General features: G+C 37.9%; 1 protein-coding gene across 1 annotated transcript; it reads right to left on the bottom strand.

Moving 5' to 3' along the window:
• Positions 1 to 73: 73 nt before the first annotated feature.
• LOC137090364 (uncharacterized) lies at positions 74 to 11,553 on the bottom strand. Its single transcript, XM_067454324.1, has 9 exons — positions 11,485 to 11,553; positions 10,824 to 11,141; positions 10,405 to 10,746; positions 1,629 to 1,655; positions 1,465 to 1,539; positions 1,186 to 1,214; positions 1,026 to 1,100; positions 817 to 888; positions 74 to 668 (listed from the first exon to the last, which is right to left on the bottom strand). Exons 1-9 carry the CDS (start codon positions 11,543 to 11,545, stop codon positions 558 to 560), a joined length of 1,110 nt encoding a protein of 369 aa, XP_067310425.1. The 5' UTR covers positions 11,546 to 11,553; the 3' UTR covers positions 74 to 557.
• Positions 11,554 to 19,928: the final 8,375 nt, after the last annotated feature.

Genomic DNA, 19,928 nt, shown 5'->3' on the forward strand with positions numbered 1-19,928 from the left:
CACACAAATATACAAACCTGCTTGAGCCAACAAAAAATACTAACCCAAGATCCTGAATCCAGAAAAATGCATTTAATGTTTGCACAGACTAACAAACTACAATAAACAAGTTGTTACTTAAGGACATTTATTTTAGTATAAAGTGTGATGTCTGCCGTCTAGTCTGTTACTCAGTGTATTATATCTAGCAGACTAAAGAAGTCCTGTTGGGTAAATTACATCGCATCACTTAAACCTGGAGATTGAGGTTAACACTTATGAAAAAATGAAGAGCTGACATTTAGTTTAGCAACAAATAGAATAGAGAATATTTTATGACAATATGTGAACAGTAATTCTACAGTCTTTTTGTAGAGGAAATATATACGTACACGCCGAAATCAAGAGTAGTTTCTGTTTCATTGGGTTGGAAATGTAGGAAACATTACTGTATATTGCTTTTGAATGGTTTGATGTTCATCAAATATGACAGTTCTGTTCATCACGTAATTCCTCCAAACACCAGAGAGATGAGAGCTTCCCGTCTGCTCCTGATATGATGAGCTCATGTTCTGTCATTAATGTTGATTAGTGAAGCTCTTGTTCTTCTTCACAGAGGTGTAAAGTTCATCCTGTGGTTGATCTTCTGTTCCTCTGATGGCAGCGTAAGTCACCGTATCATCATGATCCTGAAATAACAGCACAGATTCTGCCCATCAATGTGCTGATGATTATTATCAGAGCATGAGCCTCATTTATCTGAGAGTCAAACTCATATAGATGAGAGAAGTGGACAGTGATGAAGAACAAGGGAATGTGCTGCTGCTATCTACTCACATCGAGGGATTTTACTGGCTTTATATTGACGGAAGTGACCTCAGAATAAGTCACATGATCATCTGTCTGCTCCTAAACATCAGAGAATGAAGTTTAACTCACACAGATCAGACACATCTCTCTCACTATAAGATGAGAAGAACACAAAAGCTTTGAGTAAATCCCATTATAGAGCAGACAGTGAATGTAATGTGTGATGGTTGACTCACATTGGCTCGTGCAGCAGGAGGAATGGACATGTTGATCGTCTCATTCGTCCCTTTATGGTCATTCTCATCTTTGACCTTCAGACACACACAGTTCAAACGGACACATTATTGAGCTTTAGAGACCGTAATCAGATCTAAATCACTGCATTACTGAACTCACCGCCGAGTCGACAGTCCCTCTGGTATTATCTGAAAACAAGTGCCTCGTGAAATTTATGATTTATGATAAAACACACATGAAGAACACAATGTTAACAATAAGATGCTGTTGAACCAGTAGAAATGAATGTTGACTTGATAACTCTGAGAATAGAGGAATAAACCGTTTGAGAGTGTGAGATAATCCACATGTTTCTGGCACGTATTCAGTCTGAGCATGATGTGGTTGTTTGCTGAGATCGGGTTTTAATTGTTCTGAAGGAGTAAATCTGGAACTCACCAGCTCTTCTTCTGCAGATCATCCAGAGAACAGCCAGAAGGAAAACAGCGACTGAAGCGACAGAAATCACTGCGACTGAAGAAGAGATCGAGCTCAGAGTCAGAGACGGGCCAACTATAAAGCCGAAAGCAGAAACCATTGCTCATGGGAATGCGATGGTGTACCTTTAGTAACTTGTGTATCATCTTGAGCTGTAAAGGATTAATGATCATTCAGATTCATCATTGTATTGCCCATCAGGATGAGGAGGAAGAAGAGGTGAGGTGAATCAGATCTTTTAGCAGTTTAAACTTTACAAAACAAAAGAGAGTAATCCAGCACAAGAAACAGTGTAACGAAACTGCTGAGGCACATATACACAGTGTTGGGAGTAACGCGTTACAAAAGTAATGCATTACAGTAACATATTACTTTTTGTTGTAACGCAGTAGTGTAAGGCATTACTAATCAATTTTCAGTAATATTTTACTCGGTACATGTTCAGTAACGCATGCGTTACAACACTAAATGGGTGTCTAAACTCTAGACTTTAGTCTAGGTTGTCATTTTGTCTAATTACAGCTTCTGATCAATTGCATATAAGCGATTTAATTCATTGATCTCCCTCTTGCTTGTGTTCCATTTTTTTATTATGTGACACTCCAGTGAAGGCGTGTTTAGGGCGTGTTTTACAGGAGAGCTGCGACCCGCGAGGCTTGAAGATGGCGGCAGAAGTCGACTGCACATTTGCGAGATGGGCGTATGCGCATTACTTCGATTTTGTTAAAGAAAAGGACAAAAAGAACGTAATTGTTAAATGCAACCTTTGTCTTAACCCGAGAGAACTCTCAACGTCACGAAATAGCACTAGTAATTTAAAAAAACATCTCGAACGTTGCCATGCAACCACTCCACTTACTGAGAAGAGAAAAAAACAGAGGACGAGAGTGATAAATCAAAGCAGCAGAAATTATGTTTCTCTCGATCTGCCATCATGCCACTTGAACCTCGAGAAGTCAGAAGACTTGTGGCAGAGTATGTCGTCGAAGAAATGTTGCCATTGTCAACGGTGGAATCTCCTGCTTTCAACAAGCTAGTTGGCAAGATCCCTGTGACCAACAATGACAAGGTAAGCTAATGTTTCCATGATGACTAGTTAGAATTTTATATAATCTAGTACAGCGTTTCCCAACCAGGGTGCCGTCTGACGTGAGCGGGGGTGCCGTGTAAAAGGTGCCATGAAAATAATGCTTTTATGTATGTTTCTGTCGATGGATACACGTGCAGGCTCCTCAGTGATAGGCTACACTACAACAGCGATAATAAAAGAAAAACTGGCAAAACGGTTTCTCTTTGTAAACTGTGTTCAATGCATGCGAGTGCTGCAGTATGACCAGTCATTTTCGCCATCATCACCCAGTATATTGGCCAGAAGACGCGAATGAGAGCGCGCGCGTGTGAAGATGTCTGCACTCATCCGAGAGCGCGCACACGTCTCACTCACAGCGCGCAAATATTGAGTTCTCTTTCAAGTCTTGCTTGAACGGACAAACTCACACAAAAAGTATGTAACATGTCTATGGAGCTAGAAATATGACAAAATGATCTGAATTTGAATTGTATAAATCTGAATTATTGACAAGTGTAATCTAACAAAACTGAATATTATGTTGCATTTTACATCGTTCTGAATTTGAATTTTTTTAAATGTTGAATATAGAACATTAGAAATTGAACACATCTGAAATGTTTTTATGTCGAAATTGTTTAGACATGTATTTTCAAACAGCAGATATTTTGTTCTGAATTAATCGACCTGAAATATTCAGTTTTTGAAAATACAGATTCAAGATTTCAGATGAAGAAGAAATTCAGATCATCAAATTCAATATTCTAAAATTCAGATCATCAAATTCAATATTCTAAAATTCAGATCATCAAATTCAATATTCTAAAATTCAGATCATCAAATTCAATATTCTAAAATTCAGATCGCAGAAATTCAGATCTTACAGAAAGTAGGCCAGAGGTCATCAGGGAAGAGTAAAGGATGTCAGAAAAATCCAACGGAGCACCATCTGATCATTTCATTTCCTATTTGTAATGGAATAAAGAGAAAAGATCAAAACACCCCTTTATACTTTTTTGTTTATTTTAGATTAATGCACAGAAAAAGAGATTTCGGCTAGATTTCTCATTTTTCGTGTGATCGGGTTGGGTTTACCGCACAATTAAATAAGGTTGGGTACTGATTAATATTTTATATATCAGATAAACATTTTTTTTTGTGAAACACATTAAGTTGCACAGAAAAGTTGCCTGATCTAGGACCTGCCCAGTACAGTTTAAGAAGCGGTAGTCTTCTACTGCCATAAGACTACTATTTTGTTGAACAAACCTGGGCTGAATCTGAAATCGTCCCCTATACCCTCAAATACATACCTGCAAACAAGTTTTAAAATCCGGCCTATCAGGTAGAGTACAGAGTAAATTTTATGTACTGTACAGTGTATTGGGGGGATTTTTGGTGGTATACATATATTGATTTTGAAATAATATTCTCATCAGTGTTCTATCAGCTTTTACATAGGCCTGCTTAAATCTGCATATTTGTGATATTTACCCCAGGGCGTTATGTCATTTTATAAAGGCCATTTTTTAAATCTTATTAAATGTATGCATTTCATGTTCAATTCTTACATTTGATTAATAAATGCAGTTATATTAGTAAGACACTAGGGCTTTTACCAATCAAATTAATTAATTTAAACTGCAAAAATAAAACAGCAATGAATAATGTTATGAGATTGATGTTCTAAATGTTTGAATATACAAATAAAAAAATGCAATGATACTTTTAAACATGAAACTAAACCGCCAATAGGTGGCAGCAAGTGATCGTCTTAATGAGTGAGTCATTGAGTCGTTCATTCAAATGATTCATTCAAAACGCTGATTCATTCAGTTCAAAACACCGCGCTGAGTGTTGTTCCTTTGGAACTATATTCGTCAGTGAAATCATAGTTGAAATAGAACAAAATAAGTTTTTTGAGTCTAAAATGTAAGTACCTAATAATGAATTATGCCACACAATTCACGATTGCAATGTATTTGAAATCGTTTAGATTGCTGCTCACTTGTTTTGATTTCTCCACGAATGTCTCACAAAGAGACAGGCAGCGCCAGCCTCAACGCGACTTTGTTACCAGAGATACACTCCATTATCAGTCGCTGTTTACATTGAATATAATAATAATAAAAAAATTATTATCTGGTTATTTTAATGTTTTATTTGTCCTGTCGGGAAAGTAAAACCCTCTTTGATTTGTCCCAGACAAAGATAAGGTGGAGCCCTTACAGTCAGCCCTGTGTGTTCATTCATGATTTCTCTCGTGCTGTAAAGCGGAGGTGATTGGTTCATGTTGTGAGCTCTGCCTTTTGCTTGAACTGAGGGCTACAGTGATCTGTGAATGTCAAGTCCATAAACTGTTAAAAATAGGTCACGCATCATTAGAGCATTTCCCATTATTATTGTTAACAACTTCACCCCCCACCCCCAAAAGAAAACTCATTCATCTACATTCATTCACTCCTTCGAGTTAACTGTATTAGTGGACTAAAGTAGGGAATAGTGAGGGTTTATGGGGGCGATTTTGGATTCAACCCTGGAGAACGACAGATGACGTCAAACGCTTAGATTTTCTTCACTAATCAGCGATTTGTAAATCACGCACGAAAAATGAGAAATCTAGCCGAAATCTCTTTTTCTGTGCATTAATCTAAAATAAACAAAAAAGTATAAAGGGGTTGTTTGATCTTTTCTCTTTATTCCATTACAAATAGGAAATGAAATGATCAGATGGTGCTCCGTTGGATTTTTCTGACATCCTTTACTCTTCCCTGATGACCTCTGGCCTACTTTCTGTAAGATCTGAATTTCTGCAATCTGAATTTTAGAACATTGAATTTGATGATCTGAATTTTAGAACATTGAATTTGATGATCTGAATTTTAGAATATTGAATTTGATGATCTGAATTTTAGAATATTGAATTTGATGATCTGAATTTTAGAATATTGAATTTGATGATCTGAATTTTAGAACATTGAATTTGATGATCTGAATTTTAGAATATTGAATTTGATGATCTGAATTTTAGAATATTGAATTTGATGATCTGAATTTCTTCTTCATCTGAAATCTTGAATCTGTATTTTCAAAAACTGAATATTTCCAGTCGATTAATTCAGAACAAAATATCTGCTGTTGGAAAATACATGTCTAAACAATTTCGACATAAAAACATTTCAGATGTGTTCAATTTCAAAGGTTTTATATTCAACATTTTTAAAAAATTCAAATTCAGAACGATGTAAAATGCAACATAATATTCAATTTTTTTAGATTACACTTGTCAATAATTCAGATTTATACAATTCAAATTCAGATCATTTAGTCATATTTCTAGCTCCATACATGTCCACCTTGATGAGTATCCAAGCAGACATAGTCTGTATGCCTTAAGTGAACTTTATACAGTCGAGAAAGACGAGCATATCCCTGTATTAGGCCTTAAAGGGGCAGGAACCTTTAATGTCAAAGAAGACATTACTCACTGCTCTTGATTGAATAGCTTTTGTAAGTTTAATAAGGATTAATCTTTAATTTAAACAGTTAAATATGCAGTTATTTTACATTTGATTATTTATTCAATTTCTCTACCTAAAATTAATGTTAGACCTACCTGAAAAACATGAAATGCATTGTTCATTTTATCAGTATCTTTGCTCAATAGTATTTATTTGTGCTTGTATTTAAGTTATTTGTTCTTATTTTTATTAGTACTTTATTCTCTGAACATAGCTAATACCGAACCGTAAACCATGAAACCATGAACCTAAAACGTTATACAAACTGACCTGTGAGCAATCTGTACCGTTACACCCCTAGCGTAACGTATGCAAGGGGGTGCCACAAAATGTTAAAAAATTTTCGAAGGGTGCCATGACTGAAAAAAAGGTTGGGAAACACTGATCTAGTTCATATAGATTCTAGGTCACTGGGTCAAAATGTAGTCAAAATGTTATAGCCATCAACAGACCTAAACTGAAAGAAGAAAAAAAGTTGCCAACCCCTGCCAGGGTTGTTATGGCCCATACACTGTAAAAAAAAAATGTGTTGGTTTTTGTTGGTTTAACTTAAAAAGGTAAGTAACCTGGTTGCCTTAAAATTTGGAGTTAATTGAAATTAAACATTTGAGTTGATACAATGAAGGAACTTTGTTTATTAAATAGAAACTCAAAATATTATTGTATCTGAACCACATAAAAAATTGATAAATCATGAAAATAGCACTATTTGGCATGTTTCACAGCGTCATCAGAAATACAACACACACAATTACCCAATATGCTTACAAAATCTTTTAATAATATTTTAATAAAGGTTGTCGAATCTCTAAAATTTTTCATTGTATTAACTCAAAATTTTAATTTCAATGAACTCAGAATTTTAAGGCAACCAGGTAACTTTTTTTCTAAATAATTTTTTACAGTGTAGAGTATTTTGTGAATATCTGAGTATGCAAAGAGCAGACCCTCTGCTTTAATTTTTTTTTATTTTATTTTAGCTTCATGCTTTCCTTCTTATCAACATTTGAATATGGGTAAGTTTTTTAATTTGAAAAAAAGGGGAAAAAAGCAACATTTACACGGAGAGATTGAGTCCATGATTATGAGCTCATTCAGAAGATGCGTAATTGCGGAGCATGCATCCAACAGTGAAAACACGGAAAATGCCGTTTTTGGCAGAAGTGTATTCTCACAAATAATATACAATTCTGTGTTTGGTGGGGGAATAGTAAAAATTAAATGTAGCTCAAATAAATTAATTGCAACCACTTACCGTTAAAAAAAAAGTAAATTCAATGAAACTTTTATTTTATTTTATACAGGAGCATAATGTGAATGTGGGTTATGTATGTAATGTGCATCCGAGTGGAACAGACAATGAATTTGCAAATGGTTGATTTAGCATATAGCATTACCATGAATTGGAGTTTTAATATCTGTGTATTTTACTTATTTTTCAGCATGTACTGCCATGCAGAACAACGTTCGCCAAAGAACTGGATAGGACCTACAGTGTCATGGAAAAAGAGCTAAAGAAAACAATTGATGAGCAGCAGTATGTGTCAACAACTGCAGACATATGGACTGCCTACAACAGGAGTTTTTTGGGGGTGACGGTCCATTGGATCGATTCAGAGACGTTGCAACGGAAGAAGGCTGCAATCGCTTGTCGTAGGTTCAGAGGTAGACACACTTATGATGCAATTGCATCTGAGCTTGAGGATATTTTTTCCCAGTATGGATTAACTACTGAAAAAGTGACTGCATGTGTGACAGACAATGGCAGCAACTTTGTTAAAGCTTTTAAGGAATACCAACAAGTTGAATCTGAGGACGAAGAAGAGGAGGTGGAGGAAGATGATGGGAAAGTGGCCTTCATCGACCTCCACAGCGTTCTCACTGGAGGAGATGACGAGGATGCACAGCAAGGTCTGTGTGTGCTGCCTGCACATTATAGATGTGCAGCTCACACGCTCAACCTCATTGCCAACAATGAGATACATAAATGGTTGGCATCAAACCCAGAATCCAGGGGTGTTTACCGCAGTTCCACAGCTAAGTGTTCAGCACTATGGACCAAAGCTAGCCGGTCCACAGTTGCATCTGAGTGCCTAGAAGGGATCAGTGAAAGGAAGTTGATTGTGCCCTCAGTAACCCGGTGGAACTCTTTTTATGATGCCTATGTTCGGATCATAGAAATGCCACTAACTGACATTAACAATCTATGCACACAGATTCAGATCAAATGTATGAATGACAGGGAATACCAGTTTCTCAAGGAATATTGCTCCATTATGAAGCCTTTCAGTGTGGCACTGGACATCCTACAGGGTGAGGAAACTTGTTTTTATGGGACACTTCAACCAACACTTGAAGTTCTAATGGCTAAAACTTTAGCAATGCAAACTGGCCTTTCACAAATGATCACTGGGTTGCCTGAAATAATTGTTGGAGCAATTAAAACTCGCTTTGCCACAACAATCGACTCCAAGGATGCCCTACTGGCTGCCGTCTCACTGCCAAAGTTTAAACTGCGCTGGGTAAAAGAGGAAACCAGAAGAGATCACATCAAATACCTTCTCACCACTGAGTGCCGTGCCCTAACAGTAGAAGAGCCTGCCACCCCAATGAGTAATGCTCCTCAACCTGCCGCAGTCACCTCCCGTGAGGATGACTTCTTTTCATTTGATGAAAAGCCCAATGCCATGGCAGATGCATCTATGTCAGTGGAAACAGAGGTAACCTCTTATTTCAATTCCGATCCAGTGATGGAAAGCCTGCATCAGTTTCCAAGAATTAAACAAATTGCACTACGCTATAATGCACCAACACCATCCAGTGCACCAGTTGAAAGACTTTTCAGTCTTGGGAGTCTGGTACTCACCCCAAAACGCAACCGTCTTGGTGATGAACGCTTTCAACGCCTTATTCTGTTGCGCTTCAACAGATATCTTAGTCAAGTGGGTATAATGAAATAGGCTAGCCCCCACCATAGCCACAAGCAAAGCTTCAATTTCCATTTACTTTCATTTTTCCATGTTCAGCTGCATGCTACCTCTGTTTTATATTTAGCAGGAAACAGAACTTTTTTTTATCTAATTTTCCTGTTGGAAATGTCTGACCATTACTGAAGTTTCTGATTTGTAACCATATTTGCTGTGAAGCCTTGTGGGCCAAAACACCTTTATTTCAGTTTTGTATTTCTAAAAGATTTTATTTCCATTTTTTTTTTCTCATAAGACTTCCCTTATAACTGAACTTTTTTTTTGAGTTCGACTTAAAATGACTGAGCCGTATTTCCTGGTAGTTTCCTGGTAGGCGCAAGCACTTTAATTTCATTTTTGTATTCTCGAAAAGTGTCTAATTCTATAGTTCCAACAATTTGCAATTGCAATCTTGTAAAAAGTCTTATTGTAGCCTAATTTAATTTATTTTAACCTGCCTTTTTCTGGTAGCCTGTTTTGTTTTAGTCATTTTAGAGGCATATAGGCCTAAGGGTCTCTATTTGTTCTGTGTTTTCTTTAAGTAATTAGGCGATGTTTAGCCGATATGTTAATTTCTATGAATTTAAAATGACTGAGGCTGAGAGTTGGCCCTCCAATTGCACTTTATACTTCCCGAGAAAGAATAAGCTATGTTCATCATGCACACTTTGTGCATGAGAGTTTTGTGTTGTGAACCTCTTGAATTTAAAAAGAATAAAATGCAACAATACGAAAAGAACAAATGTGCATCTTGTCGTGGCATTGGATTTTACATACAGTTCTGTTGTGTCTAATATGAATAGACCAAAGCTATTCCCATATGTTGACACACAATCACATTTTATTTTTACCATACTTTTATCAGACTTGGATCATTTGTGATTATGTCTTGCATTGTCTTGAGCCTTTATTTTGCCAATTATATGCTATATTGTTGGTAGGCTGGATAGCCCATAGTCAGTATGCTACATCATATTGCCTTATACTGGATGTAAAATGCTTCGTAGTAGCCTACATTTTGTCATTTTAGAATTAAGTTCTATTTCTGTAGTTATTTTGGTGAAAGTAACTCAAAAGTAATACAGGAGTAATGTAACGCATTACAATTCTGAGACAGTAATATTGTAAGGTAATGAATTACTTTTAAATAACAGTAATAAGTAATATATAATGTATTACAGTTTGGAAGTAACTTGCACAACACTGCATATACAACACCAGACAACCAATGCAAACTTATTTAGTAGAATGGGATAATTTAACACACAAGACGACTCCAGCATAATCTGTCATTATATACAGCACATCTAACAGAGACTTGGCACATCAAAGAGTGTTTTCTCACCTGAATACTTGACAGTGTATGTGACTGAGGTCTTGAGTTGTTTTCTCTGAGTAACTTCACATCTCCACTCTCTGTTGTGATCTTCATTCAGGAGTGTTGTAGTCAGAGTGATGATACAGCGATCTGGAGCTGATATCTGATATCTGGAGTCTGTCTGAAGATCAACACCAGCCTGATTCACCCACAGCAGCTCAATATCCTCCAAACGGACCCAATCATCACAGTAGGATCCAGTAAATGAATACAACTGACAGGAGAGAGACACAGAGCGGCCTGGACTGATCTCAGTCTGAGAGGATGATGATGATGATGATGATGATGATGATGATGATGAAGGAGACACTGAAACACAACACAAATCATCTGGGATTAAAGAGAGAATCTGCCCCTTTAAATTGACCATATAATCATAAACTCACCATGAAGAACATGCAGATAAACATGAGCATCAGGTCCTTGTTGTTGTCCATTCTCATATTGTTGGCAGGTGTATAATCCACGATCTTCTATTGTGACGTTGTTGATGTTCAGAGAGCAGTCAGACCCCAGACTCAGACTCTCATGTCTCTCTGTGTCTTTCTTCTTCATCCCTCCATTAATCAGTTCAACTAAAGCTGAATGTCTGAATTTGTTATAGTAGAGCCATGTAGTTGATGTGCAGTCAGAAAGAGCATTATTACAGGACAGACGGACATTTCCACCAGAACTGATGAACACATGATCCACTCCACTGGAACCTGAAACACAGAACATCTGAGTGATCATCATATTATTAATAAAAGAAAGCATAAAAAGCAGATTCAAGTTTTCTTCCCTTAATGCAAACACACTCTCCAGAATGATCTATTGTTCTTCATCCGAGAGCTGCTCAGATCACTCACACACTCTTCATATGAAGATCATTTCTCATCCTCAGATGTTTGACTGACTCTATGTCCAGTATCAGGAATAATACAGTATGATCTGTGTGTATCAATACACAACTCTGAGATCACAGCGTGAATAAACTGATCATGATCAGATGAACTCTTTCCAGACTAACACACTAAATGTCTTTAGAGAAAATACAGATGTGTTTACCTGAGAGAAGAGAAGAGAGAACGATCAGTCCCAGCAGACACAGATCACACTTATCAGCCATTTTCTGTTTCTGTCCGTCTTTCTGTTCTTTATATAGTCACATCTCTTCCTTTATCATCCTCAGCTCCTCCTGTGGTTTATTAACTTCCTCTGAAGTTGTGAAGAGTGTTGAAATCCGGCTATAGCTGTTATTAGTGACACTAGACCAGTGCCTGACAGAGAAGTGTTGCTTCGCTTAAATTCAGTAGATGTGTTTTTCATTCATTAATAAATGTAAATTACAGTAGATGTATACTGTAATAGGAACTGTCCCATCTTATGGTGATGTGCCATACCCTAACCATAACCATAACCCAATAGAGAGCAGGCTTTGACAGGACAACGGTTGTGAAAGATGAGCTTCAGTGTGATAAAGTGCATACTGTTAACCCCACTGGCTCAACACTGTGAGTATAGGCTCGACACGAGAGCGTTACTGTTAGTTTCACTTCTTTATTTCAGAAGTTCCTGTGTCCAGTGTCTCTAAAGAAGATATGAACTGTCTTCAGGGAGAGTTTAACACATGGATTATAATGTGCTGCTTTACTCTCTCCAGCCCTGAGGAAATATATCAGATCCTTAATCGTCTCTGAGAGCGTTAGATTGCATGGGATCTGATCGGGGAAGTTATTTTACTGGACATGTAATGAAAGCTGTGTGTTTAGTTAACCTCAGGCATTACCTCCACAGGGTTTACACACCACAGAGATCCAAATCAGAAGGTCGAATGACTCCATAAATACCACAACAACAACAACAACAAAAAAAACTGAAAATAATAATTTATTTTCAGTTATGTTGAACAAGTTTACTGCGTACAGCCATGTCAACTTCCTGTATGTAAACACTTTAAGGTGCATAAAACATGTGCATGGCTATGGTCACACATCAGTTGAGTGATAATAATGTTTATTATGTCCAGTCTTTAGCATTGCTGAAATCTGAGAGCGCCCCCTAGTTTCCAACATATGACTAATGACAATGAAAAATATATCTGAAGAGTTAGATCTGGAACGCATTTCAATCAATAAATGAAACAATTCTCAGTCAGACCTGCATCATTGAGTGAGACTTGGCCTGTTCATCAAATGCACAGAAGATGAGTTCAAAAGCTAAACTAGAGATTTTAAATCTGTTTCTGTAAATCTCATTCTCTAATTGAAAGATCAAATTATGCTTTTTTTTATGCATACTGCTGGTAAATATACTAGTTATACTGACGTTTTGTTACCTTTCCTTTAATTCATCCAGACCACATTTAAATTCCACTTCCGTATCACAGTGTTAGTGAAGAATCTGGAGATCAAATGAGACCTGCCCACTTAATATCTGACCCTGAGAAATGAGACCGTATTTACCACTCGCACTTCTGACATGAGATTATCATGTGTTGTCATTTTTATGTTCTGGGGTTTATCCCCCACCCCTCTTTTCCCATCTCAGGATAACCAAAGATTAGGGATGGCTGACGCGAAACTGACGTTTCGAAGCTGTGTCGAGATCCCGAAGCGCAGATGTTTGGAAAAACTGCTCCGGACTGTGATTCGACACACCCATGTCACGTGACTACAGCTAACCGAAGCACCGAAGTGTTTCATCAGGTGCGCCTGTCGAAACTGCTTTGATTGCAAAGGGCGGGAACAAACCGCACAGTCACACATCTGAATGAACCTAATTCCCCACAGTTTAAAAGTGAAGGTAATCCATCTTCACCTCGTGGGTTTAGTGAGAAGAGATACATTTTGTGATAGTAGTGAGATTTATAGTAAGCTTTGGTTAGTTATGTTTAGGCTAGATTTAAATGAGATATATTGACTGATAGGTATTGACAGTGACAGATAGTTAGTATAGATATAGGCTAGTGACACATTAATAGGCAAAGTTAGATAGTGACAGATAGCACAGATAGCACAAATATATGGAATTATATAGATATAGAATTATATAGATATAGATTATTATATATAGAGAGAGATTCATAGTTGATATAGATATGGAGGCTCCACATAAGAGATGTCATACATCTGTGGTATGGAAACATTTCCATTTGGAAACCCCAAATAAAGTGAGGTATGATTTGTGATAGGCAGCTAGCCTACTGCAATAATACATCATCAATGATGCGCCATTTGAGGAGCAGTCATCCTGCCATTTTGGAGGGTGCAGAGGATGGTAATATTCCCCCTGTACCTAGGCCTGCTACTGACACTGCTGGGCCATCTAAGCAATGTATGCATTGTTTGAAATATAATTCAGATAAAGTCACAAAGTGTTGTTGGCAGACTGTAGAAGGTCTATAGTTTTAAAAAGGCTTAGGCTATTCCTGTGTCAACCACCCCTACAAAGTAATGTACTAATCACAACTCCCAAATGTGTTAAACACAGCTTTACTGTGAATATTGAAATATATCACTTCACAAACATAGCTACTGTATTCATTGAAAAACATGTATAGGCCTACATATGATTAACAATTTGACAGCCAACCAGCCCTAATTGTTGTAGTTCTATATTCAGTTTGATCTGTGTCTGTCAGATCATAAACTTTAGCAAACTTGTTTGTCTAGAAAGGTTTCCAAATAATGTAATAGCTTGTAATATCTGTGCACTATTTCTATATTTTTTCCCAACTTATCTGTCTTGAAGTATGTTTCATCTTTTATATTTATCTTCTTTTAAAAGGCAGACAGAGGGAATTGGATGAGGCTCTTGTAAACATGGTGGTGAAGGTTTTGCAGCCCTTCACCGTTGTGGAGGATGAGGGTTACATGACGTTTGTGAACAAGCTTGATCCAAGCTATGTTCTCCCATCCTGGAAGGCGCTTGAAACCATGGTCACCGAAAGGTACAATGACACCAAGAAGAAGACCATGGAGGACCTAAAAAAGGCAGAACTTGTTAGCCTTACTGCTGACATGTGGTCCTCCATTAATATGGATGGATACCTTGGTGTAACTTGCCACTACATAACACCAGAGGCAAAGCTGCCAACTGTTGTACTGGGTGTAAGGAGGTTTTACCAAGCCTACACAGCCCAGCAACTCATGGAGGCTAAATCATTGCTAATGGCTGAGTGGGGAATCACCTCCAAAGTTCTGTGTATGGTGACGGACAATGCATCCAACATGATCCTAAGTGCCGAGCTACTCAATCTTCGACGTGTCCCATGTTTTGCCCATACTTTGAACATGATTGTGAAGAAGGCCCTAGATCAAACCCATGTCATCAATGAAATACGGCAGAAAGCCTGAAAGATTGTGGGGTTGTTTCGATCCAGCTGCAAAGCAAAGGACAAGCTTGTGGAGATGCAGGGCTCGATGGGCAGACCAACTCTGAAGATGGTACAGGAGGTGGACACCAGATGCAACAGCACATTTGACATGATGCAACGATTGCATGAGCAACGAGAGCCAGTGGGCGCTGCACTTTCAAATTTAAAGAGTGATATTGCTCCTCTGACAAGTTTTGAGTATGACATTATTGAAGAATCATTGTCATTACTGCAACCCTTTAAACTAGCAACAACAGAGTTGTCAGAGGAACAGAGGGTGTCAGCTTCGAAACTTATACAGGATGTTGCAGCACAAGCTTGCACAGAAAAAAGGACTTGCAACACATGAATCAACTATACAATTAGGTAGGCCACAATGACCATTCTATGTAATTGGCTATAAATGTCATATTGTTGTCAATAATATAATTCATATGTTTTGCTCGTGTCAGGATCACATCTGCAAGAAGGTCTGCACTCCAGATGTGGGGGTTTGAGTCCTTCAGAGCCTTGGCACTTGCCACACTGCTGGACCCAAGGTTTAAAAATTTTGCTTTTGGAAATGATGCCAAAGCCCAGGAGGCTGAAAAGAACATCACACTGGAGTGCGCTTCGCTGATGCGTTCAAACACAGTAGTGTTCTGGTGAGCAGTTTCTGTCTTCATCGAACTTTATGGAGATATGTCGAGTCCCTGCGTCACTCTCTCCTGCTGTCTGTGTTCCCGCTCCACTGCCTCCATGCTGGAGTATACAAACAGGATCACCTCAGATCCATGCTCCTGAAATCTTCTTCTTCTTCTTTGGGTTTTAACGGCAGCTTGCATCCTTGACGTTGCATTACTGCCATCTTCTGGTTCTAATTATTTCCCATATACTTTAGTCATCATCTTCTTGTCATTAGTCCTGTTTTAGTCAGAAAGCAAATCAAATATTTGATTCATTCTTCACTTCTACTGCTGTCCATTATACTCTTTACCTCATGTCCTATTTTTTTCCATGTCTTTTATTATGTCTATTCTCTGTAATTCATATTTTGAACAAATAAGCCCATGTTCTACAGTCTCAGCTGTCTGGCACTGGTCACACAACCCGGTTTCCTCATTATATGCTCCTGAAATAAACCTGGCTTGGCCTTTTTTATTACAGGCCTTTTCTTTTCTACACTTACACATAAAGTAAGATGGCGCCGGTGTACATGGCTAGCTGTCTGCTGCTTGGTCTCTTTATTTGGTTTTTGTTTATTTATTTCTTAACTCAAAATGTTTTTAGTTAAATTGTCTACGACCGTCAAATGCTTTTGAACATAAGGGACTCTGTTGAGGTTTGACTCGTCTGACTCGGCCTATGGAAGCCGGTTGCCATGGATCTTTACTGGAAGGAAACGCCGCAGGAGAAGAGGAAAGCAAGGGGGTTTTGCGGCTAAACTTAAGTTAAGTTTAATGTTAAAATCGCGTCATGGCTTGGATCGTACTCAACTCGGGCTTGGGTCTAGCCGTTTTGTTATGCGGCGCTCGCTCGAGGTGGCTTATCTATGGATTTTACCTGTGACCCAAGAGGATATGTTTTCAAGCCCTTCCCGCTGTGGAACACCGCGTCTTCGTCGCGGCGGTGTGAATCTCTGCAATCTCCGTTCGCTGCGCCGTGCAGCACAGCCGGACTGCGATCCAGTGTGTGTCAGGATGGCTCTGGTAAATGCACGATCACTTGTAAATAAGACATTTATTCTGCAAGATTTTTTCACCCAAAACAAATTGGATTTTCTATTAGTGACTGAGACTTGGTTGAGTCTGTGGGATACTAGCCCTTTTTCTGAACTTGTGCCCTCAGATTGTTCTTTTTTGAACTGCCCCAGACTCTCTGGCAGAGGCGGTGGGCTTGCGTCTGTCTTTAAAAGCAGCTTTTGTTGCCGACCTAAAAAGACTGAATTGTTTTTAAGTTTTGAAGTCCTCTTATTTGAACTAAATACAGATCAGCTAACCATCGCTGTGATTTACCGCCCACCAAAACCAAATAAGGATTTTTTAAATGAGTTTGCAAACTTTTTAGGAGATATTGTCCTTCAGTATGATCGTCTTTTGATTGTGGGGGATTTTAATATTCGAGTTTGTTGTGAATTAAATTCATTAGCCAAGGATTTTACTAATTTGATGGACTCTTTTGATTTCATTCAAATGATAAACAGTCCAACTCACAAACAAGGCCACACATTAGACCTTGTGTTGCTGCATGGTATCTCTATTTGTGATCTTGAAATCCTTGATTTAAGTTTTTCTGATCATATGCCTGTTATATTTACTTGTTCTGTTTTAAATGGAGCCTCAAAAAATATAAGGCTTTCGCAGCAGATTCACACCTTTACTCCATCCTCTAGTGATGATTTTTCGGTTCTTTTCAAGGAGGCTTGTCAAAGTTATAGTCTTGATACCCTTTCGAATCTGTCTAATGTTGATGATCATTTAATGTTCTTCAATTCCATCAGTAGTGACATAATAAATTCTGTGGCTCCACTAAGAGAAAAACTGAAATTTTTTAAAGCTGAACCCTGGGTAACTAGTACTATACTTGAACTTAGACGGGATTGTCGTAGAGCTGAACGAAAGTGGAAAAAAGACAAATTACAAGTATCCTATGAAATATTACGCGAGTCATTTATTCGATATCAAAAATCAGTTAAAGCTGCAAAATCCCAGTACTTTTCTGATTTTATAGCTAAAAACTCCCATAAACCTAAAATGCTTTTTACTATTTTAAATTCAGTTGTGAGCTCTGTGAGTACTGTCTGTTTTAATGCATCAGCTTCTGTTTGTCAAAGCTTTTAAAGTTTTTCACAGGTAAAATTGTTGCTATAAGACAAAACATTGTACAAACAAGCTACGGTCCATCTGTTTTCACTCTCTGTGTTTTACCTTTAAAGGAATTTCAGACACTTTCTTTTAATTCACTTAAGGATATTATTAAGCAGCGTAAACCTACCACATGTATACACAACATTTTTCTGACCCATTTTTTGCTGCAGGTTTTTGAAGTTGTTGGGACTAGCATTTTAGCTATAATAAAGTCTCTTCTTACAGGTGTTGTTCCTAAATACTTAAAACATGCAATTGTTAAACCCTTGCTTAAAAAACCTAGCCTTGATCCAATAATTCTTTCAAATTATAGACCTATTTCTAATTTATCCTTTATTTCAAATTTTTTAGAAAAAGTTGTTTTGGAGCGATTGCAGAAGCATTTGGAGTTAAATGGTGTTTGTGAAGAATTTCAATCTGGGTTTAGAAAACATCACAGCACTGAGTCAGCTTTACTAAAAGTCTTCAATGATATGTTGTTGTCTGTTGACTCAGGGGATTCGGTAATACTCTTACAGTTAGATTTAAGTGCTGCCTTCGACACTGTGGACCACAAAATTTTGATCTCACGACTTGAACAATGTGTGGGAATTGAAGGTTGTGCTTTAAATTGGTTTAAGTCCTATTTGAATGCTAGAACATTTTCTGTCTGTCTTGATGGGTTCTCCTCATCTGTATCGTCTTTGGATTATGGAGTCCCTCAGGGCTCCATTCTGGTCCCTGCTTTGTTCTCGTTATACAGTCTTGTTCAAAATAATAGCAGTACAATGTGACTAACCAGAATAATCAAGGTTTTTAGTATATTTTTTATTGCTACGTGGCAAACAAGTTACCAGTAGGTTCAGTAGATTGTCAGAAAACAAACAAGACCCAGCATTCATGATATGCACGCTCTTAAGGCTGTGCAATTGGGCAATTAGTTGAAAGGGGTGTGTTAAAAAAAAATAGCAGTGTCTACCTTTGACTGTACAAACTCAAAACTATTTTGTACAAACATTTTTTTTTTCTGGGATTTAGCAATCCTGTGAATCACTAAACTAATATTTAGTTGTATGACCACAGTTTTTTAAAACTGCTTGACATCTGTGTGGCATGGAGTCAACCAACTTGTGGCACCTCTCAGCTGTTATTCCACTCCATGATTCTTTAACAACATTCCACAATTCATTCACATTTCTTGGTTTTGCTTCAGAAACGGCATTTTTGATATCACCCCACAAGTTCTCAATTGGATTAAGTTCTGGAGATTGGGCTGGCCACTCCATAACATTAATTTTGTTGGTTTGGAACCAAGACTTTGCCCGTTTACTAGTGTGTTTTGGGTCATTGTCTTGTTGAAACAACCGTTTCAAGGGCATGTCCTCTTCAGCATAGGGCAACATGACCTCTTCAAGTATTTTAACATATGCAAACTGATCCATGATCCCTGGTATGCGATAAATAGGCCCAACACCATAGTAGGAGAAACATGCCCATATCATGATGCTTGCACCTCCATGCTTCACTGTCTTCACTGTGTACTGTGGCTTGAATTCAGAGTTTGGGGGTCGTCTCACAAACTGCCTGTGGCCCTTGGACCCAAAAAGAACAATTTTACTCTCATCAGTCCACAAAATGTTCCTCCATTTCTCTTTAGGCCAGTTGATGTGTTCTTTGGCAAATTGTAACCTCTTCTGCACATGCCTTTTTTTTAACAGAGGGACTTTGCGGGGGATTCTTGAAAATAGATTAGCTTCACACAGACGTCTTCTAACTGTCACAGTACTTACAGGTAACTCCAGACTGTCTTTGATCATCCTGGAGGTGATCATTGGCTGAGCCTTTGCCATTCTGGTTATTCTTCTATCCATTTTGATGGTTGTCTTCCGTTTTCTTCCACGTCTCTCTGGTTTTGCTCTCCATTTTAAGGCATTGGAGATCATTTTAGCTGAACAGCCTATCATTTTTTGCACCTCTTTATAGGTTTTCCCCTCTCTAATCAACTTTTTAATCAAAGTACGCTGTTCTTCTGAACAATGTCTTGAACGACCCATTTTCCTCAGCTTTCAAATGCATGTTCAACAAGTGTTGGCTTCATCCTTAAATAGGGGCCACCTGATTCACACCTGTTTCTTCACAAAATTGATGACCTCAGTGATTGAATGCCACACTGCTATTTTTTTGAACACACCCCTTTCAACTAATTGCCCAATTGCACAGCCTTAAGAGCGTGCATATCATGAATGCTGGGTCTCGTTTGTTTTCTGAGAATCTACTGAACCTACTGGTAACTTGTTTGCCACGTAGCA

The sequence above is a fragment of the Pseudorasbora parva genome, chromosome 2 (genome assembly GCF_024679245.1).
Source record: "Pseudorasbora parva isolate DD20220531a chromosome 2, ASM2467924v1, whole genome shotgun sequence".
In the NCBI taxonomy this organism is placed as follows: Eukaryota; Metazoa; Chordata; class Actinopteri; order Cypriniformes; family Gobionidae; genus Pseudorasbora; species Pseudorasbora parva.

Excerpts from the sequence above, each read along its gene's own strand:
- LOC137090364 (XM_067454324.1), bottom strand. The coding sequence starts at position 11,545 with ATGGCTGATAAGTGTGATCTGTGTCTGCTGGGACTGATCGTTCTCTCT. Across the intron at positions 1,540-1,628 it reads TGATACACAAGTTACTAAAG|TCGCAGTGATTTCTGTCGCT; the intron begins GTACACCATCGC and ends TCTCTTCTTCAG. Across the intron at positions 889-1,025 it reads CTCCTGCTGCACGAGCCAAT|GAGCAGACAGATGATCATGT; the intron begins GTGAGTCAACCA and ends TCTGATGTTTAG.